Source organism: Trichechus manatus, unplaced genomic scaffold (assembly GCF_000243295.1).
Source record: "Trichechus manatus latirostris isolate Lorelei unplaced genomic scaffold, TriManLat1.0 scaffold00087, whole genome shotgun sequence".
Classification (NCBI taxonomy): Eukaryota; Metazoa; Chordata; class Mammalia; order Sirenia; family Trichechidae; genus Trichechus; species Trichechus manatus.
The window spans coordinates 9,436,931-9,459,483 of record NW_004444023.1 but is presented as its reverse complement, the minus strand read 5'-3'; the positions used below and the strand labels follow the sequence as shown (position 1 = coordinate 9,459,483).

The following is a 22,553-nucleotide window of genomic DNA, read 5'->3' as shown; positions in this document are numbered from 1 at the left end:
CGGCGCCCGCCAGCCCCGCGGCCACGCTGCCCTTTGACGGGTCGCGGCTGAGCGTGTACATGGAGATGTCCGTGGAGGCGAAGCCCGGGCCCCCGGGGCCGCCGGGAGAAGCATCCCGCGACGGCGACGGCTCGCTGGAGCGGGAGCTAGAGCGGGAGCGGCGGCGGTAGCGGAAGCGGTAACTGGGCAGACGGAGGATGGCCGAGGGGCCGCTCCCGCCACTGCCGCCCGCGCCCCCGCCGGCCTTGAGCAGGTCCGAGCGAGACTGGCAGTGCGCCTCGCGGCTGCGCTCGATGTAGATGTTGACGGCCAGCACACCGATCACCTCGGCCAGGATGAATGACAGCCCGCCGAAATAGAAGGACCAGCCATACGAATAGTGATTCTTCTTCTCCTCATCCCGCTTGGGGCCTGGCTCGCCCGCGTTCGCCGAGATGTACACGATCACGCCAATGATGTTGCTCAGGCCTGGGCAGGGACGGGCAGACGGGAGCCTCGAGGCCACCCCGGTTCCAGCCCCGCCCCCACCCTGCGCCCGGGGACCCGCACTGTCCGCCCGCCCCGAAGGTCCAGGTCCCGTCCCAGGTGGTCTGGCCCGGTCCAAGATAGTCTAAACTCTGCCCCTGCCGGCCTAGGCCTTGCCCTATGTGGTGTAAACGCCACCCTAAGTGGTCTAAACTCCACCTCAGCTGGTCCAGGCCCCCCAGATGGTCTAGGTCCCACCTCATATCCAGACCTGCCCTGGATGGTCCAGGCCATGGATGGTCCAAGCCCTGTCCGGTTGGTCTAAACTCCTCCCTATCTGGTCCAGGTCCCGCCCCAGATGGTATAAACTCTATCTTTGATGAACAATCCTGGCTTAGGTCTCCAGATCTCCCCCTAGGTGGTCTAGCAGCTCCCCTAAATGGTCCAGGGAACACCCAACCTGTCTAAACTCCACTGCAGCTGTTTCAAGTCCCAACCCCAGATTGTTGAGGTCTTGCCCCGTAGGGTCCAGACACCACCCAGTGCTGGTCTAAATTCTTCCCCATCTGGTCCAGTTCCCCGCCCCCCGCCTCCTCCAACCCCTGCCCCAGCTAGTCCAGGACTCTCCTGAGCTGGTACAGGCCCCGCCCCTGATGGTACAGGTCTCATCCCTGATGGTGTAAACTCTGCCTTCAATGAACGATCCTGACTTGGGTCTCCAGGCTCCAATCCAGGTGGTCCAGGCTCTGCCCCAGATGGTCCAGGCACCACCCCAGGTGGTCCAGGCCATGCCCCCGATGGTGTAAACTCGGCCTTCAACGAAGGATCCTGGCTTGGGTCTCCAGGCCCCGCCCCATCTGGTCCAGGCCCTGCCTAGGATGATTCAGGCCCTGGCTGGCTCAAGCCTAGCCTCAGATGGTCTAAACTCCGCCTTGGAAGAATGATCCTTGCCTGGGCCTTCAGGTCCCTCCCGGACTGATTTAACTCCACCCTTAATTAATCTCAATTTTTCTCCAGGCCACACCCTCTGCTCCTTTAAACTCTGTTAATGACGTAATCCCTGTCTGACTGTCCAGGCTCTGCACCTTGCTGATCTAAACCTTCCTTTCAGGATATAATCCCAGCCTGAGTCTCTATCATAGACCCTCCCTCTGGTGGTCTAAAATTCGCTCTCATTTTTGCACACCCCCTCAACCCTATACCTCCTTCTGGTCTATACCCTACCTCCAGTTTGCCAAGCCCCCAGTCGCTGCAGGTCTACATCAGGCTCCCCTCACCCCCCACCCCCACCCCCCGCCCGGATCTAGCTAGCCCCACCTTTCAGATCCTCCAAGATCCATCCCAGGCCCATCTCCCAAAATTCTGCACCTTCTCCTCTGGATTCTGCCCCTTCAAAAAAGCTCTGTGCCCTGGAGTTTCCCAAACCTGTTCCCTTGAGTCGATTCCGATTCATAGCAGCCCTATAGGACAGAGTAGAACGGTCCCATAGGGTTTCCAAGGCTGTAACCTTTTACCGAAGCAGACTGCCACATCTTTCTCCCCCAGAGCAGACTGTCACCTCTTTCTCCCTCAGAGCGGCTGATGGGTTCGAATCGCCGACCTTTCAGTTAGAAACCGTGCGCTTTAACCATTGCACTAGCAGGGCTCCTTTTTTTGAGTCTACCAGTTCTCGCTAATCTAGACCCTAACTTTTGACTTGATTAAGCCCTGCCTTCTGGCTTCGGACCAGTCTCTTGAATCGGCCAGGTTGCCTCTTTATGCCTTTAGTGGCTTTGAACTTGCCACGTCTTGCCCCTTCTTTTCTAGCCTCCCCTCCCCAAATAGACAGCAGACCCAGGCCCAGCCAGTCTCCCTGATCCAGCCCCCTTTTCCCCAGTCCCCAGCCCTGGATGGCTCCCAGGATCAGACCCTTCTGGGTCCCCCAGGGTCTATGAAGTCAAGCTCCCTAAGTAAGGCAGGTTTCCCTCCTTCTGCATCTAAATCACTTTCTCCCTCTCCTGACCCTGCCCTCGGATGCCCCGCCCTGCCCTTCTAGCTTCAAGACTCCAATTCTGTCCCAAGGCCCCACCCCCTCTCCCAAGCTCCTCCTCTGCTTTGGAATCTAACCGCCCGGCGCCCCTGGTGATGAGCCAGGAACCTGTGGGTGCTTCGTTATACTCCTCCGGAAAACGGCGCCGAGGCTACACCTTCCTTGCCCAGCGGGTGGCGATGGAGCTTGGCAAGAGGCTGGGAAGGCTCCGGGCCCCACGGCGCGCCCGGGACAGGGTCGCTTTGCATATACACGCGCACACACGCGCGCGCGCGCGCACACACACACACACACAAACGTAAACACACACACATACGCACACGCGCGCGAGCGCAAATGGGCTATCCCGAACCGCCGCCCCCTCCCTCTGCCTCTCACCTGCTGCCACGAACAGGATCCCTGCGCCCAGAATGATATTCCTCTTGGATTTGTAGACCCGTGAGGCGGCCACACACACGCCTCCGAGCAGCAGGAGGATGGCGCTGAGAATAGGAAAGATGCTAGAGGCCCGGACGACTCCTGCGGGGAGGAGGGAGAGAGGGAGCCGGTGCGCTCCAGCGCGCTGCGCCTCCTGCGCACTAACGTCCCCCTTTCTCTCTAACTGCTTCTCTCATTCTCTCTCTCTGGTTCGGTTCTAGTTTATGTCTGTCCTCTCCCCCACCCCGCCCATTCTCTCTCCTCTTTTTTAATTTTCCTTATTTCTCAGTCTGATTTCCTATCCCTGTTTCTCTCTGCCTTTTCTCTCTCGGTCCATTTTCTGGCTCCTGGGAATTTTTCCTCCCTCTTTATTTCTCTAAATCACTCTTCCTGTTTTCTCTCTGAACTTCTCTATTTCTCTAGACGACCCTCCCATTTCTTTTTTTCTTTCTTGCCTGTCCTCTCCCCCTTCCTGTCTCCCTCTTATCTGCCCATCTCTTTCCTTTCTCCAAGTCCCTCTTTTTATCAAATCTCTCACTCTCAATCTTTCTGCCTTCCCCCTTTTGTGCCTGGTTTTCTCTAGTTATCTCTCTGGCTCTTCTCTCTCTCCATATATAATTTCCCCCTCTCTTTCTATCTCTTGATCCCTCCGTCTTTCTCTCTCTCTCTCCCTCCTCCCTTTTCTGCCTGACTTTTTCTAGTTATTTGTGTCTCTTCTCTCTTCTTTCCTTCTCTCTCTGTATGTATGATTTTCCTCTATGTCTTTCTCTCTCTCTGCCTTCTTCCTTTTCTGCCTAGCTTTTTCTAGTTATCTCGCTGTCTCTCTGTCTCTGTCTCTCTCTATATATGTACATACAGATATATACCTACATATATTCCTCTCTCTAGCTTTCCATTTCTTTCTCCTTCGGACTCCCTCCTTCTACCTCTCTGCAGTCCTTTCCACTCACCTCCAAAACCCCAGGCAACCAGATTTTGCCATTTCTGAATCTGGCTAAAACCACAGCCTATCATAATTCAGGATTTACCACGTTCCCTCGGCAGCTACCAATCGCAGCGCAGGCTCCCCCCAGCCTGCTCCATCGAGTGGCCACTCCCCGCCTCAGATTGCCCCGTAGCCCCAGGGCTCAGAGACCAATCCCAGCCCCCGAATCCGCAACCAATCACAGCCCAGAGTTACCGCGCGCGCCAAAGGGAGCGGGTAGCCAATCAGCACCTAGGATCCCCCTCAGCCCGCCCCAAGGTGAGAGGAAGGGGCAGGAGAGGAACTGCTGAGCCAATAGGGAAGCAGAGGATCTCAGTGTCTGCACTTGGATTGGCTGCGATGGTAAGCTCAGTGTGTGATCCAAGTGCCGATCCCCAGCCTCCTCTCCGGCCCCCACCCCTTCTCCAAGATCCGCGGGCCCCCTGTCCGCCCGATACCCCCACACCCCCACGTACGGAGCAGATACTCCGCGCTGTCATGATCGTAGTCTGTGTCCTCTGGGAAGTGGTTGATCTTCACGCAGACGCCTCTTTTCAGCCCTGGAGGGGGAGGCGGGGGTGATGGTGGGGGGCTTCAGAGTTGGGGGTGAGACAGCCACCCGTGAGAAAAAACCCTCCCCTTCCCAAACCCCGGCTCCCTCTAGGCTGAATGGGAGATAGGAGGTCCAGTCCCAGGATTTGGGGCAAACTCTCAAGTTCTCTGGTCTCAGTTTAGCCCCTGGTTGGCGGAAATGGTTAAACGCTGGGCTATTAACGGGAAGATTGAAGGTTCGAATCCACCCAGAGGTGGCTAGGAAGAAAGGCCTGGCGACCTACTTCTGAAAGGTCACAGACATTGAAAACTCTATGGAGCACAGTTGTACTCTGAAACACATGAAGTAACCATGAGTTGGAATCAACTTGACCACAATGCATTTGGATTTGGGTTTTAGTCTCAGTTTCCCCAACCGTTTAATAAAAAATAAAGAAAAAATGAGGACACACTAGAAGGCCACGGGGACCTTTGTCCTCTGACCTAGGGTAAGTCACTCAACCTCTCTGGGCCTCTGTTTCCCCCCGCTATAAGAAAAAGGGCGTTGGTTTCAACAATTTCAAGGTGCTCTTCGCCTCTAGACTTGCTGACAAGGCTGAAAACGCATGGGAAAACAAAGAAAGAGGTAGAGGGCAATGAAGACTACATTTCCCACAAGACGCTATAAAGTTTTGAAGCCGGTTGTGAGGAGAGCAGCCCCAGTGAATGATAGAAGTTGTAGTCTCTTCAACCCCATGCATAAACCAAACCAGTTGCCATGGAGTCAGTTCCGACTCATGGTGCCCCCATATGTGTCAGAGTAGAACTGCTCCATAGAGTTTTTAAGGCTGTGACCTTTCCAAAGCAGATTGCCAGGCCTTTCTTCTGAGAAGCCTCTGGGTGGGTTTCAATCATCAAACATTGGTTAGTAGCCAAATGCATTATCCGTTTGTACCATCCAAAAAACCCATTGTCTTTGAGTCAATTCTGACTCATGGCGCCCCCAAGCATGTCAGAGTAGTACTGCTCTATAGGGTTTTCAAGGCTGTGACATATGGAAGCAGATCACCAGGTCTTTCATCCCAGGGGCCTCTGGGTGGGTTTGAACCTCCAACCTTTCGGCTAGTAGTCCAGCATTTAACCGTTCGCGCCACCCACCGCGATTTTAACCTGTGTATAACCCAAACCAAACTCATTACAGTAGAGTCGATTCTGATTCATACCAACCCTAGAGAACAGTAAAACTGCCCCACAGGGTTCCAAACCTATAAATCTTTACGGAAGCAGACTGACACATCTTTCTCCAGTGGAATGGCTGGTAAGTTTGAACCACTGACCCTTCAGCTAGTAGCCAAGCACTTAACCATGTACAACACCCAGGACAATCCTAATCCTGTGCATAGGGGGAGGGATTCCCGATCTCTTTCCACACTGAACCTGAACCCTCTGGAGAGAGATGGAGTGGCTGAAGTTAAAAGAGGCACTTGATGGGGTGGAGTAGTCCTCTAGGGGTCATGTAATCTCGTTCTCTCCTTCCATCCCCTAGTCCTCTTCTCCTGCCACTCAGATTCACCTCCTCACACCTTTTGAGAACCTTTCTTCTCAACTTTGGGGATAGTTTCTGCGTGTCTCTCCAACCTCCAGGCCCTTGCTCTTGCTGTGGGCCACTCCGCTCACATTCTTCGCTGATGGAATACTTACCTTTGGTGCACAGTTTAGGGGGCACCTCTTTTAAGAAGCTTTCTCTGACCACACACACACACACACACACACACACTTCCCACCAAAGTTGGCTCCGTTTCCTCCTCCTGGGTTCAACAGTTCCCTGTGATAACCCCTTTCTGACATGCATTGAGTTGTTTTGGGGTCTTCTTTGTCCTCACTGAGCTGGGAACTCCTGGAGGGGAAGGCACAGGGTCGGGTTCCTCTGTGTGTCCCTAGCGTCATCTGGCACTGGGTCTGGCAAACAGGAGGCCTCAAGAAATGGGTGTTGAATGAATGAATGAATGAATGAAAAGAAAGAAGTAAATTATGAATGAATATAAGGACAGCAGAAGGGGAGATTCAAGGCAGATGATGACAAGCAAAGGAAAGCAGGAAAAGGAATTGGGATAAAGGGGAAAAATTGGGAAGAGGGAATATAAGGCTGAGAGTAATACCAATAAATGAAGTCCCTGGGTGGTGTAAATGGTTAATGCACTTGCCTGCTACTGAAAGTTTGGAGGTTTGAGTCCACCCAGAGGTGACTTGGAAGAAAAGCCTGGTGATCTACTTCCAAAAAAACAACCACTGAAAATCTTACAGAGCACAATTCTACTCTGATGTACATGGGGTCACCATGAGTCTGGGTCGACTGAATGGCAATTGGTTTTGGAGTCCCTGGATGGTGCAGGTGGCGAACGTCCTCGGCTGCTAGCCAAAAGTTTGGCACTTCAAGTCCAACCCAGAGGTACCTTGGAAGAAAAGTCAGGCAATCTACTTCCAAAAAATTAGCCATTGAAAACCCAATGGAGCACAGTTCACAAACTAACGTTTGTGAAGCACTTCCCAAGCGTCTCATGAAACAGATAGTGTTGTTGATGTCATTCAGTGGTCAAACACTTGGGTATTGGAGTCACAATGCCTGAGTATGAAGTTGACTCCACTGTTAACTTACTCTCTATGTTGGCATGACTTAGGCCAACTTGGTTCAGCTCTCTCATCTATAAACCAGTTACCATCGAGTCAACAACTCCAATTCATGGTGACCCTGTGTGTTTCAGAATAGAACTGTGCTCCACAGGGTTTTTTGTTTTTAAATAGTATTTTATTGTGTTTTTGGTGAAAGTTTACACAGCAAATTAGGTTCTTATTTGGCAATTTCTATACAAAATTGCATAGATGTAGCACTGGAAGTGCTCACTCATCTATGCCAAGAAATGTGGAAGACAGCTACTTGGCCAACCGACTGGAAGAGATCCATATTTATGCCTATTCCCAAGAAAGGTGATCCAACCGAATGCGGAAATTATCGAACAATATCATTAATATCACACACAAGTAAAATTTTGCTGAAGATCATTCAAAAGTGACTGCAGCAGTACATCAGCAGGGAATTGCCACAAATTCAAGCCAGATTCAGAAGAGGATGTGGAACAAGGGATATCATTGCTGATGTCACATGGATCCTGGCTAAAAGCAGAGAATACCAGAAAATGTTTACCTGTGTTTTATTGCAAAGACATTCCACTATGTGATCATAACAAATTATGAATAACACTTAGAAGAATGGGAATTCCAGAATACTTAGTTGTGCTCATGAGGAAGTGGTACACAGATCAAGAGGCAGTCATTCGAACAGAACAAGGGGATACTGCGTGATTTAAAGTCAGGAAAGCTGTGTGGCAGGTTGTATCTTTCACAATACTTATTCAATCTGTACACTGAGCAAATAATCCAAGAAATTAGACTATATGAAGAAGAACAGGGCATCAGGATTGGAGAAAGACTTATTAACAATCTGCATTATGCAAATGGCATGACCTTGCTTGCTGAAAGTGAAGAGGATTTGAAGCACTTACTGATGAAGATCAAAGACTACAGCCTTCAGTGTGTATTACACCTCAACATAAAGAAAACCAAAATCCTCACAACTGGACCAATAAGCAACATCATGACAGAGAAAAGATTAAAGTTGTCAAGGATTTCCTTTTACTTGGATCCAAAATCAACAACCATGGAAACAGCATTCAAGAAATCAAATGACGTGTTGCATTGGGCAAATCTGCTGCAAAAGACCTCTTTCAAGTGTTAAAAAGCAAAGGTGTCACCTTGAAGACGAAGATGCCCCTGACCCAAGTCATAGTGTTTTCAATCACCTCATATTCATGCAAAAGCTGGACAATATGGTATTGGTGAAGAATATTGAATATACCATGGACTGCCAAAAGAACAAACAAATCTGTCTTGGAAGAAGTAAAACCAGAATGCTCCTTAGAAGTAAGGATGGCAAGACTTCGTCTCACATACTTTGGACATGTTATCAGGAGGGACCAGTCCCTGGAGAAGGACATCATGCTTGGTAAAGTAGAGGGTCAGTGAAAAAGAGGAAGACCCTCAATGTGATGGATTGACACAGTAGTTGCAACAATGGACTCAAGCAGAGCAATTGTGAGGATGGCTCAGGACCCGGCAGTGTTTCGTTCTATTGTACATAGGGTCACTATGAGGCAGGACTGACTTGACTGCACCTAACAACAACAACATACAAATTATTCAGTGACATTAGTTACATTTTTCATGATGAGTCAACATTCTATTTAATTGCGTTCTGGTTGTTCTGTTTCCAGTGCTCTAGTTTCCCTGCTCTCTTTATCTTCTCATCTTTGCTTTTGAATAATTGTTGATGTTTTGGTCCATAGGGTTTTTAATGGCTGATTTTCTGGAAGTAGATTGGCAGGACTTTCTTCTGAGGCACCACTGGGGTAGACTCGAACCGCCATCTTTTCAGTTAGCAGCCAAGCATGTTAACTGTTTGCACCACCAGGGGACTCCCCCTCATCTATAAAAAGGGAATAATAGGACTTACCTCACCGGGTTTTGTGAGGATCAAATCCAGGTAAAAACATTTAGCATTTTGCCTGGAATGCAACTAAGTGCTCAGGTGGTCATCAGTCAATATGTTATCCCCATTGTCCAGATGAAAAGACAGAGGCACAGAAAGGGATTGTCAATTCACAGCTGACAAGTGGAAGAAGCAGAACTCAAACACACAGTAGTCTGCCGACTGCAATGGAAGCTCCTGTTCTTGGCACCACTCTACCCCCGGCATCTAGAACAGCGTCTCACACATATTGTTATTAGCTGCCATCAAGTCGGCCCCCGACTCATGGTGACTCCATGTGTGTCAGAGGAGAACTGTGCTCCATAGGGTTTTCAATGGCTGTGACTTTTTGGAAGTAGATGACCAGGGCTTTCTTCCAAGGGGCCTCTGCATGTATTTCAACCGTCAACTTTTTGGTTAGTAGCCAAGCACTTAACTTGGTGTGCCACCCGGGGACTCCTGCCTACCTAGCACATAAACCAGTTGCCATCAAGTTGATTCCAGCTCATAACGACCCTATAGGAGAGGGTAGAATTGCCCCATAGGGTTTCCAAGGCTGTAAATCTTTATGGAAGCAGACTGCCACATCTTTCTCCCACAGAGCAGCTGGTGGGTTTGAATCACCAACCTTTCGATTAACAGCCGAGCCTCCAGGGCTCCTCACCTAGCACGTAATAGAGGCTTAAGAACTATTTTTAAAGAAAGAAAGAATGAATAAACAAATGAACGAATGAATGAATGAATACATAACTCCCAAGGGCAAACTCTTACCCATCAGTACACCCAATACGGTATATTAAGTAAGATGGTAGGCTCTGTTCCCTCTTTTTTGAATGAGATCATGGTAATTTTCTCAAAGTGTTAATGTTACTTGAATGAGATTGAGCACGTAAAGCACGTGGCACGTAGAATCTCTCAACAGATTTGTGGTGACAATAACGATCACCGGCACTTGCTGAGGGCTAACCACACACCAGGCAAATGCTGTCAGCATTTGGCAGATCTTAGCTCACTCAATACTTATGACACACCCTAGGGGGTAGGCAGTAATAGAATCCCTGCCCTGCAGATGAGGAAACTGAGGCATAGAGAGTTGGAGAGCTTGCCCAATCCCACTCTAGAGCAACTGGTTTTGTTTTTGTTTTTATATACAAGGTGGTAGGACTTGGTAATTATGGTGGTTATGAGCGTGGGCTCACTTCCCAGTGTTACTACTTCCTAGCTGTGTGGCCTTGGAGTCCTGAACTTCCCTGAGTCTCAGCTTCCTCCTTGTGAAAATGAGGATGATAACATGACGTTACAGGGTTTCGGTGAGATGTCAATGAAATTTCATGAAACACAGTCAATCAGAGAACACAAGATATGCCACTGGTGTTGTTATTAGTAGCTGTCGAGTCAGTTCCAACTCATGGCGACCCCATGTGTGCAGAGTAGAACTGTGCTCCATAGGGTTTTCAAGGCTGGAAACTTTTGGCAGCCTTTCTTCTGAGGCACCTCTGGGTGAGTCTGAACTCCCAACCTTATGGCTGGCAGTTGAACATATTAACTCTTTGTACAACCCAGGACTCCCAAGATCTGCCATTAAAATAAACAAATAAATAAATAAACAACCGTTGCCATTAAGTCGATTCCGACTCTTAGCGACCCTATATGACCGAGTAGAACTACCCCATAGGGTTTCCAAAGCTGTAAATCTTTCCGGAAGCAGACTGCCACATCTTTCTCTCACGGAGTGGCTGGTGAGTTCAAACCACAGAACTTTTGGTGAGCAGCCGAGTGAGTGCTTAATCACTGCACCACCAGAGACTCCCAGGATATGCCATATGCTTCACTATATTATCTGACCCAATTGGTCTGGAAGCTTCTAATGAGCAGGGATGATGGTGCCATGTCCAAGACTCTTCTCTGGGGCCTGCCTTGCTCAGAACTAGGTAGGCAGGTTTGAGGGCCTTTGAGCTGGGGTGAGAAGACGTGGAGAAGTGAGTTCTAGGCCCAGCTCTGCCCCTTCCGGGCTGAGTGACCCAGGCTGGGTCAGTTCTCCTTTCTGGCCATCAGCTTCCTGCTCTGACAGATAAGAGCGTAATAATACTGCTGTGAATTGAATTGTGTGCCCTAAAAATAATGTGTTGTAAATCCTAACCTCTATGCCTGTAGTTATAATCCCATTTGGGAATGGGTTGTCTTTGTTGTGTTGATGAGGCAGGATTAGTGCAGGGTGTGTCTTGAGTCAATCTCTTACAAGATATAAAAGGAGCAGATCGAGCAAGCAGAGATGGGGGAACATAGATGCCAAGCCACATGGAGATCTATCTCCAATGAACCAGGAAACAGAAGCTGAAGAGACAAGGACCTTCCCTTAGAGCTGGCAGAGAGAGAAAGCCTTCCCCTAGAGCTGGCACCTGAATTCAGACTTCTAGCCTCCTAAACTGTGAGAAAATAAACTTCTGTTTGTTAAAACCATCCACTTGTGGTATTTCTCTTATAGCAGCACTAGATAACTGAGACAAATACTTTCCCCCGGCGTGATTGTGAGGAGTCAGTGAGATAATAAGGCATGAAAAGTGCTTGGCACTGGGGCTTTCTATAAACCACAACCAGCTGCCTTGGAGTCGACTGTGACTCACGGCGACCCCATGTGTGTCAGAGCAGAACTGTGCTCCACAGGGTCTTCAATAGCTGATGTTTCAGAAGCAGATCACCAAGCCTTTCTTCCAAGGCATCTCTAGATGGACTCAAACCACCAACCTTTTGGTTAGCAGCCAAGCACATTAATTGCAGCCTCCAGGGGCTTTATATAAACCAAAAACCCAAACTTGTTGCCATTGAGTCGATTCCAACTCACGGCAACCCTATGTGTGCAGAGTAGAACTGCTTTATAGGGTTTTCAAGGCTGTGACCAAGGCAGCACAAATGGTTTGTGCTTAACTACTAACCTAAAGGTTGGCAGTTCAAATCCACCCAGCAATGCTGCCGAAGAAAGGCCTGGTGATCTACTTCCAAAAAATCAGCCACTGAAAACCCTATGGAGTGGCAACAACCTAAAATTGTTCGTCAACAGACAAATGCATAAATAAAATGTGGTATATACACACGATGGACTAGTACTCTGCCATGAAGAGAAATGACGTCCCGATGCACGCTCCAACATGGATGAACCCAGAAAACATAACGCTGAGGGAAATAAAGGACAAATACTGTGAAATAAGCAAATGTGTAGAGATCGGAGCTTATTAGGGGTTGCCAGGGGTGAGAGGGAGGGAAGGGGAAAGGGGGAGTTATTGCTTAGGGGGCACTGAGTTTCTGTTAATGGTGGTGGAATAATTCGGAAAAGGATAGCAAGGATGGTTGCACGACATGAAGAACGCAATCAATGTCACTGAATTATGCATGTAAAAATTGTTGACCTGGCAAATGTTTTTGTTACATACGTTTTTGCCACAATGAAGAAAGGAAACCCTGTGAAACATAATTCTACTCTGACACATGTAGGGTCGTCAGGAGTGGGAATCGACTTGGCAGCCACTGATGGGTTTAGCTTTGTTCTCCTAGGAAACAAAACAGACCTGGGCGCAAATGCAGGCCCGAGTGCTTATTGGCTGTGTGATCTTGGGCAAGTTACTTCACTTCCCTGAGCCTCTGATTCCTCTTCTACAAGATGGTTGTGTGTTGCATGGTTAGTTGCCGTTGAATCATTTTCCACTCACAGCGACCCCAAGTGACGGAGCAGAACTGCCCCGCATGGTTTTCTAGGCTGTAATCTTTATGGAAGCAGATCGCTAGGTCTTTCTCCTGCGGAGCCAGAGCCACTGGGTGGGTTCGAGCCGCCAGTCTTTTGGTTAGCAGCCAAGAACTTAACCACTGCGCCACCAGGCTCCTTAGGTCTGGGATAGAGACCTAGCATCTGCATTTCTAACAAGTTCCCAGGTGATGCTGATGCAGTTGGTCTGGGGATCCCACTTTGAGAACCGCTGAGCACTGGGTGGGTTTGAACCACCAACTTTTCGGTTAGCAGCAGAGTGCTTAACCGTTGCACCACCAGGGCTTATTTCTAGAAGATAGGGTAATAATAGGATGTACCTCACAAGGTTGTTATGAGTATCCAGTGACACATGAATGACAATTATAGTAACAATGAAGTCAGCTTTCTCTTATCCCTTCCTTAAAACATTTACTTTCTTTGGCTTTGAGGGCACCCACTTGCCTAGTTTTTCAAACCTCGGTGACTACCCCTTTCTCAGCTCCTTTTCCTGGCTGCTTCTCATCTCCTTGACCTTTTTTGCTGTTGTCGTTGTTGTTGAGAATATACACAGCAAAACATACACCAATTCAACAGTTTCTACATGTACAATTCAGTGATATTGATTACACTCTTTGAGTTATACAATCATTCTCACCCTCCTTTTCTGAGTTGTTCCTCCCAATTAACATAAACTCACTGCCCCCTAAGGTTCCTATCTAATCTTTTGAGTTGCTGTTGTCAATTTGATCCCAAGGCAGACATTTTTTATTAGTTAAGCTAAACTATTGTCTGGTTTTAAGAAGACTTCAGGGATATTTTTTGTTTAAGATTTCAAGATGATCTCAGGGCAATAGTTTCAGAGGTTCTTCCAGGCTCCATGGTTCCAGAAAGTCTGGAGTTCATTAGAATTTGAAATTCTGTTCTGTGTATTCCCCCTTTTGATTAGGATTCTTGTATAGAACCTTTGATCAAATGTCCAGTAATGGTAGCTGGGCACCACAGTGGCCTGCCTCAGTCTCAAAGGAGTTGTGGTGGCACAGTGGTTAAGTGCTCAGCTGCTAACCGAAAGGTCAGCGGTTTGAACCTACCAGCAGCTCCTTGGGAGAAAGAAATGGCAATCTGCTTCTGTAAAGATTAGAGGCCTTAAAAATTCTGTGGGGCTGTTCTACTCTGTCACATGGAATCTCTATGAGATGGAATAGACTTAATGGCAAAGGGTACAGGCCTCGGACTCAGCCCTTAAACCCCTTTTTTGTTTGTTTGTTTCTATCTCTATTCCCCTTCTGGGTGACCTCATTTATTCATATGCCAATGACCCCCAAATTTATTATCTCCAGCCCAGACTCTCCACTGAAATCCAGATTCACATATCTCCAACAACCTAGATCAGGGTTCAGCAAACCATGACCCACAGGCCAAATCCAGCCTGCTAAATCCAGTGAAGAATGGATTTTATGTTTTTTAATGATTGAGAAAAAGAAAATCAAAGATGAATAATTACTTTTTGGCACGTGAATATTATATGAAGCTCCAATTTCAGTGTCCATAACCAAAATCAAACCCGTTGCTGTCAAGTCGATTCTAATTCATGGCAGGCCCACGTGTTACAGAGTAGAATTGTGCTCTGTAGGGTTTTCTTGGCTGTAATCATTACAGAAGCAGATTGCCAGGACTTTCTTCTGTGGCACCACTGAGGGGGTTCAAACTCCTAACACTTAGATTAGTAGTCAAGTGCAAACCATTTGTGCCAGCCACCTAGAGACCTTTCATTCATAAATAAAGTTTTATTGGAATGCAGCCATGCTCATTCACTTACGTACTGTCAGTGACTGCTTTGGTGGGTGGTTGTGACAGACTATAGGGTCCACGAAGCCTAAAATATTTATTATAGGGCCCTTTAAAGAAAAGGTTTGCTGGCTCCAGTCCTAGACGATACCTCTAATATCATCATCATCTAATATCAGACTAATTTACTAAGCGTCTTAAGTTTAACAGTCTCTGAGTGGCTACTAACCAAAACCAAACCAGTTGCCATCAAGTCAATTTCTACTCATGCCGATCCCATTTGTTACAGAGTAGAACTGCTCCATAGAGTTTTCAATGGTTGTGATGTTTGGCATTAGATGGCCAGGCCTTTCTTCCCAGGGGTCCCTGGGTGGATTTGAACGGCGAATCTTTTGGCTAGTGTCATTGTTAGTTGCCATCAAGTTGATTCCGACTCATAGCAACCTCATATGTGTCAGAGTAGAACTGCTCTGTAGGACAGTCTCTGGGTGGCACAAATGATTAAGCACTTGACTACTAGCCAAAAGGCTGGTGGTTTGAAAACACTCACAGGTGCCTCAGAAGAAAGGCCTGGCAATCTACTGCCAAAAAATCAGCCATTGAAAACCCTCTGCAGCTGAGTTCTGCTCTGACACATATGGGGTCGTCATGAGTCGGGGTTGCCATGAGTCAGAGTGGACTCCATGACAACTGTTTTTTTAACATATCCAAAAATGAGCTCATGCTATCCCTCCTTATAATCAAATAGGTAAGGTAAGATCATATTAAATTAAATATCTGCTGTTTCATTTGAAGAATGGCTCCTCCACTCTCAGGCGCTCAGGCCAAAGCGGTATAAACAGTGATTCTCAACTAGGGGCAATTTTGCCCCCCAGGAGACATTTAGCCATGTCTGGAGACATTTTTAGTTGTCACAACTGGAGGAGGAGGAAGGAGATGCTACTGGCATCTAGTGGGTAGAGGCCAGGGATGGTGCTAAATATGCTACAGTGCACAGGACAGTCCCTAACAAAATAGAATTATCCATCCCAAAATGTCAACACGGTTGAGGTTGCAAACCCTGCCTTAGAGCCACACTTGCCTCCTGTCTCTATTTCTCATGCTCCAGAACTGACCCATGAGCAATTCTGGCTCATGGTTTCAGAGTATACTCTAAATGTAAGCCAATTCTCACCAACTCTACTGTTCCTTCCCTAGACAAGCCACCTCCAGCTTCCCCTTTTGCTTTCCCCTTAGTCATTTGGCCACACAGCAGCAGGAGTGATCCAGTTAACATTTAAGTCAGCTCGTGTCACTCCTCTGCTCAAGAACCTTCAATGGCTCCCATCTCAGAGTGAAAAGCAATGTACATCAAAAGGACTTATAAGAATCTGCAAGGTTGGGACCCCATTACCTCTCTGAGTACAGCTCCTGCTACATGTCCCCCTCACTCACTGTGCCCCAGACACACTGGCCCCCCACAGTGCTCAAACACACAGGTACACTCCTACCTCAGGGCTTTTGCCTTGGCTGTTCCCATGGTCTGAAGTCCTCTCCCCCAGATATCCACACAGCTCCATCTCCCACTCTGTTCCTTCACTTAAACGTCAGCTTCTGAGTAAAGTTTCCTAAGCCTCCATATCTACAATTTCACACAAATACCCCTGACATTTCCCATCTCCTTCTCTGCACTCTTTCCACCTTAGCACTTGGCTCTATCAAACACCCTAAATGTATTATTTCTTTATCTCCCTTATTATTTATCTCTCCCTCTATAATATAAGATGTACAGGAACAGACATTGTTTGTTTGTTTTCCCCCCACTGCTATATCCCCAGTATAAGCTCCCTGGGTGGTACAAGTGGTTAGCACGCAACTACTAACCTAAAGGTTGGCAGTTTGAACCTACCCAGCAGTGCTGCAGAAGAAAAGCCTGGCTATCTGCTTCTTAAGGATCGTTATTGTTGTTGTTAGTTGCCATCGAGTCAGAATTGACTCGATGGCAACCTCACGTGTGCAGAGTAGAACTGCACTCCATTGGGTTTTCAAGGTTGTGACCTTTTGGAAGCAGATTGCCAGGCCTATCTTCTGAAGCACCTCTGGGTAGGTTCGAACCATCAACCTTTCAGCTATAAAGGCTACAGCCAAGAAAGCCCTATGAAGCAGTTCTACTCTGTAACACGTGGGGTCACCATGAGTCAGAATCAAGTCGACAGCAATGGGTTATTAGTTATTTTTATCCCCTAAATTGAGAACAGTGCCTGGCACATAGTAGAAATGCAATAATAATGGTTGTTGAATGAATGGCATTCTTACAACATGCCGTACACTGTCCTAGGGGTTTCAAGATGCAAGCCGCACACTTGGACCTGTGCCTGGTGCTTGATCAGACTAATGAATGGACATGAACTCACATGCCCACAGGAGCAAACAGGCAACATAAGGAGAGAAGTGGAAGGGATGTGAGGTGATAGGGAGCAGTGGAGACTCTGGTGAAATGAAGACACCCACCCCAGATCTGAAGAAAAAGCTGCTACTCAGACCTGGCCAATTGTGGCTACTACAGAATGCAGACCCCATGGTGTCAGCTCTTCGGCTTTTTCAAAAGAAGCCAGAAAGTGGATTTTCAATGTGAAGTCTCTCTACTTTCAAATGTTGCCAACTGATTCAGGTTTGGGTCTGAGTTTCAAGCACTCTACACGACAAACAAGGCACATCTGTGAACCTTATCCATCAGTTTGTGACCTCTGTGATGAGCAGAACTGAGTTCTCTTGGCTCTGCCCCCTTTCCTAGCTGGGCAAACTTGAGCAAGTGGGTTAGCCTCTCTGAGCCTCAGTTTCCTTCATCCTGACAGAAGGCACCCACCTCATAGAATTAAATAATAACCTTCCTGGCTTGTTGTGTTGTTTGTTGTTACTAGCTGCCATTGAGTCAGCCCCTGACCCATGGGACCCAAGCGCAACAGAATCAGACCATAGTGATCTGTAGGGTTTTCACTGGCTAATTTCCAGAAGTAGATCACCAGGCCTTTCTTCTTTGTCTTAGTCTGGAAACTCACTGAAGCCTGTTCGGCATCACAGCAACACACCAGCCTCCAATGACAGATGGGTGGTGGCTGCGCTTGAGGTGCATTGGCCAGGAATTGAACCCAGGTAAAGGTCCCTGGGTGGCGCAAGAAGTTTGGGCTCAACTAAGCAGTTCCAACCCACCCAGAGGCGCCTCGGAAGAAAGGCAGCAATCTGCCGTAAAAGGTCCCAGCCTTGAAAACTCTATGAAGCAGTTGGTCGTCATGAGTCAGAATGGACTCGACAGCAATAATTTTTCTTTCTTTTGAAAGGAGATGTGAGCGAATTTCAATCTATTGGTGCCAAAGGAAGGCGCCCTGGTCGTGCAGTGGCTAAGCGCTCGGCTAACCGAAAGGTCGGTCGTTCAGACCCACTAGCTGCTCTGCAGAAGACAGATGTGGCGGTCTGCTTCCATAAAGATTACAGCCTTGGAGACCTTATGGGGCAGTTCTACTCTGTCCTATAGGGTCGCTATAATTCGGAATTCACTCCACGGCAACAGGTTTGGTTTTTGGTGCCAGAAGGGGAGCTTTGCTGTTGGCTAGTGCCACTCCCTCATGTTGCAGATAAGGGCTGTAAGGCTCAGGGAGGTGAAAAGACAGCGTCACACAATAAGTCAGACACACAGTAGGACTGGAACCCATGCTTCCTGCTTCCCATCCCGGGGCCTGCATTGTACAGGTGCAAGAAATAGCAAAGCTGGGAGTGCAGGTGAGAAGGAGCAGGGGAGGAAGAGGGTTGGAGTGAAGGAGACCAGAAGCAGAAGGACCTAGCTGGAGACAGGATGAGAGAGAAAGAGAGAAAAAACAAAAATAAAGATGAGAAGAGCAAGTAAGTCAGGAGAGAGGAGAATCTTTGAGTCAAGAAATGAGGCATCTAATCGCCTCCATGAACAACTGTGCCCTTTATATGAGACCAGAAAAACTGGATGGTGCCCACCTACATTACTGAACATCTTGATCAAAGATTCTGTAGAAGAATCCTGATCAAAAGGGAGAATATGCAGACCAGAATTTCAAATTCTCATGGACTCCAGACTTTTCTGGAGCCCTGGAACCTGGAAGAACCCCTGAAACTATTGCCCTGAGATAATCTTTAAACCTTAAACCAAAAAATATCCCCTGAAGTCTTCTTAAAACCACACAATAGTTAAGTTTAACTAGTAAAGAACCTCTGCCTTGAACATTGTGCTCTTTCAAGATGTATCCATATGGGATGAAATTGACAACAGTAACTCTTGAAAGATTAGATAGGAAACTTAGGGGGCAGTGAGTTTATGTTAATGGGGGAGGAACAACTTGGAAAAGGAGGGTGAGAATGGTTGCACAACTTGAAGAATGTAATCAATGTCACTGAATTGTACATGTATAAACTGTTGAATTCGTGTATGTTTTTCTGTGTATAGTCTTAACAACAACAACAAAATAAAATTAATTATTAAAAAAAGAAAGAAAGAATTGAAGCATCACCTGAGCATCATGTTCTTTTAAAGATCTATCTCTATGGGATCAAATTGACAAAAGCAACTTGAAGAATGTAATCAATGTTACTGAATTGTACATGTAGAAATTGTTGAGTTGGTATATGTTCTGCTGTGTATATTTTCACCAAAAATAAAGGAAGGAAGGAAAGAAAGAGGCACCAAAGGAGACAGTAGAAAAGTGCTTGAATGGAGGAGTGATAGGTCAGGGGGTTGTAAAAGAAAAGGACCAGGATGGGAGACAGAGACCCTAATGGGGAGAGAGGCAAGACAGGGAGACTTAAGGGCGGAAGAACAACAAGAGAGAAAACAGGAGCGAGTCATGAAGGGTGTCGAGATAAGGCAAGGAGTTTCATGGGAGCAACAGAGCCAGCGAGGAGGTGAAAGGGAAGGAGGGAATGAAGAAGGGACCATGAATAGGGGCAATAAAGGCAGAGGAATTTAGAGAACTGGAGTATGTCTGAAGAACTGAATGTCTGAAGAGAGAAGAAGCAAGGGACGAAGAAGAGGGTGGTGGGAGGATTCAGAGGGATAGGGTCAAGATATCACTGTTATGATCTTCCTGACAGGGAACACAACAGACAGTCCCTGATGGAGCAGGAGAAAAGTGGGGTGCAGAACTCAAATTCTAGTAAAAAGACCAGACTTAATGGTTTGAGTGAGACTGGAGGGACCCTGGAAGACATGGCCCCTCTACTTTCTGTTAGCCCAACACTAAAACCATTCCTGAAGCCAACTCTTTAGACAAAGATTAGACTGGATTATGGGACATAAAATGATACTCGTGAAGAGTGTGCTTATTAGCTCAAGTAGATACATGAGACTAAATGGGCAGCTCCTGTCCAGAGGTGAGATGAGAAGGCAGAGAGGGTCAGGAGCTGGTTGAATGGATACAGGAAATCCGGGGTGGAAAGGAGGAGTGTGCTGTCACAGTATAGTGAAGGCAACTAGGGTCACATAAAAATGTATGTATAAATTTTTGTATGAGAGACTGACTTGAATTGTAAACATTCACTTAAAAAACAAAAACAACAACAAAAGATGTTGCTGTTAGTTGCCATCAAGTTGATTCCGACTCATGGCAACCCCATGTGTGCAGAGTAGAACTGTGCTCCAGAGGGTTTTCAATGGCTGTAATACTATGTAAAGGAGTCCTGGTAGTGCAATGGTTAAAATGCTTGGCGGCTAACTGAAAGGTTGGTGGTTTGAACGCACCCAGCAGTTCCACAGGAGGAAACATCTGGCAATCTGCCTTGTAAAGATTACAGCCTAGGAAACCCTATGGCACAGTTCTACTCTGTTGTATAGGGTTGCTATGAGTTGGAATCAACTTGATGGCACACAACAACAATCTTATGGAAAAAGATCACCAGGCCTTTCTTCCGAGGCACCTCTGGGTGGGTTTGAACTGCCAACCTTTGGGCTAGTAGCAGAGTGTTTAACCATTTGCACCACCCAGGGATTCCACAGGGTCAAGATAAATGGTCCAAAAAGGAAGGCACAATGTTTAGGAGACACTGGGCTTCTGTGAAGGGTAATGGAAACATTTGGGAACAGTGAGGGTTGAACAACATGATGAATGTAATTAATGTCCCTGAACTGTACATGTGAAGACTATAGAAATAGCAAGTGTTTTGTCACCTAATATGTACCACAATAATAATGATAATAAAAGACAAATCGTCCAAGAGAAAGAGGAAAAGCAGGGGGTATGAGTGGGGTGCACTAAGGCAGAACCTGTTGCCTTCCAGTGATTCCGACTCACAGCAACCCTACAGGACAGAGTAGAACTGCCCTATAGGGTTTCCAAAGCCATAATCTTTCCGGGAGCGGACTGCCCCATCTTTCTAGCGCAGAGCGGCTGGTGGGTTCGAACCGCTGACCTTTCTGTTAGCCACTTAACCACTGCGCTACCAGCGTTACTTACACTGAGGCAGAGGGAGCCCCAAGTGCAGCAAGGCCAGGCCAGGAGGAAATTAAGGGAGTGAATGAGAGGGGGAAAGGGGAATGTATGAAGGGAAGAGAAGGTATGGGTGAGGAGACTAGGCAGGGAGCGAGTCTGAATGGGAGGCTCTGAGGCAGAGGACGCAGGAAGAGAGCCAGGATGCACAGAGGAGGGGGGAGAAAGGGAGAAGAGTCTGGAGTTTGAATGCTAAGGCTCATGAGGCCCTATGTCCCAGGAGAAGGGAGGCAAAAGGAAGACCCAGGAAACAGGGAGACAAGTAAGGAGGAATGGAAAGGCGCTCAATGGCGGGAGGGGAGGCAGAGGCCGCCCGCAACCCACCCTACCTTCCAGGCAGCAGATCCTCCAGAGGCCCGAGTGGGTGAGGCCGCCGGGGTCCTTCTTCTCGGAGGCACCCCCGGCCCCACGGTGGGGCGGCCCATCGTCGCTGGCTGTGAGGTTGGTGGTGTTGCAGATGAAGGCGCGCGTGTAGAGCCAGTAGTCGGTGCTGATAGCGATGGTCATGAGGCCAAAGGCGGCAAAGGCGCCCACCGTTGTCAGCAGAACCTGCACCCCCTTCTCGCACCAGAGACCCCGCTCTTCGTTCCAGCGCTTCAGCGACTCCAGTTTGACCACGGGCAGCCGGGGGGCCGTGGGCCACCACCGGGGCAGCGGGGGCGGGGCCGTGCCGGCGGCTGGGGGGGTTCACAGCGCAGGCAGAAGTCGGGGGCCTGGGGCCGATGGGGCTGGGGAAGGGGCGGTGAGGATGAGGCAACCGCTGAGGCTGGAAAGGGGGTCAGAGAGCGGCCATGGTCTCCGGCTGGTGGGGGTCAGGGAGTGAGATAAAGGGGTTAGGCAAGAAGGCAGACCTACCTCCCGCAATCCCATCCCCCCGCCCAAAATTATTTCCTTTGTTAAACAAACCGCTCCATCTCTGGTTCCAGTGCTCCCCTTTCTCTAGAAAAATCTCCCCCAACTACTCTCCTCTGCCCAGAAAAGTCTCCCCACTAATCTCACTAGAAGTCTCCCCAATACTCCTTGTGCTCACAGGCACTCTCGTAGCCCCTTCTAGCTCCTCTCCCCTGGACTCCACTGTCTCCCTATCTGGGAAGCCATTCTCACTCTAGTCGCCTACTGCCTCCTCATAAGGACCCCCAGTAGGCGACTCCCCCATCACCATTCTCCCACAATCTTCCACGGTAAGTCCTATCTCTTCACTTGCTGTATCTTCTACTCAAGGAAAATCTGTCTCTCTCTCCCCAACTCTGCCTCAAGTATCTGCACAATTTAGGAACCCCCCCCCCAACACCACCACTTCCACTATGTCTCCATTGGGGAAATAACCTCCATGAATCCCCATCCCGCTATCTGTGGGGTAACCGTCTGACGAGGCCAAGGTCATCCAGTGCTGGGAGCCAAGGTATTTTCCTTCCTCCTTCTCCTCGAAGCTTTCAGGACTCTTAACTCTAGAGGGTTTGTGGGAAAGAAGTCTAAGAAAAAGCCATGTCAGCAGGTATGGGACAGGTGCAGAGAAGGGCTGGGCTCAATTGAAAAAGACAGGGTTGGGGGCGTGC

General features: G+C 48.2%; 1 protein-coding gene across 1 annotated transcript in view; it reads right to left on the bottom strand.

The window, feature by feature from the left end:
* CACNG8 (calcium voltage-gated channel auxiliary subunit gamma 8) overlaps positions 1–22,339 on the bottom strand; it is a 31,220-nt gene extending 8,881 nt beyond the window's left edge. The window contains exons 1-5 of the mRNA XM_004381881.2: positions 22,324–22,339; positions 21,327–21,674; positions 4,352–4,435; positions 2,873–3,013; positions 7–468 (exon numbers count right to left, since the gene is read on the bottom strand). Coding sequence (XP_004381938.2) covers positions 7–468; positions 2,873–3,013; positions 4,352–4,435; positions 21,327–21,674; positions 22,324–22,339 — 1,051 coding nt within the window. The remainder of the gene's footprint in view (positions 1–6; positions 469–2,872; positions 3,014–4,351; positions 4,436–21,326; positions 21,675–22,323) is intronic.
* Positions 22,340–22,553: the final 214 nt, after the last annotated feature.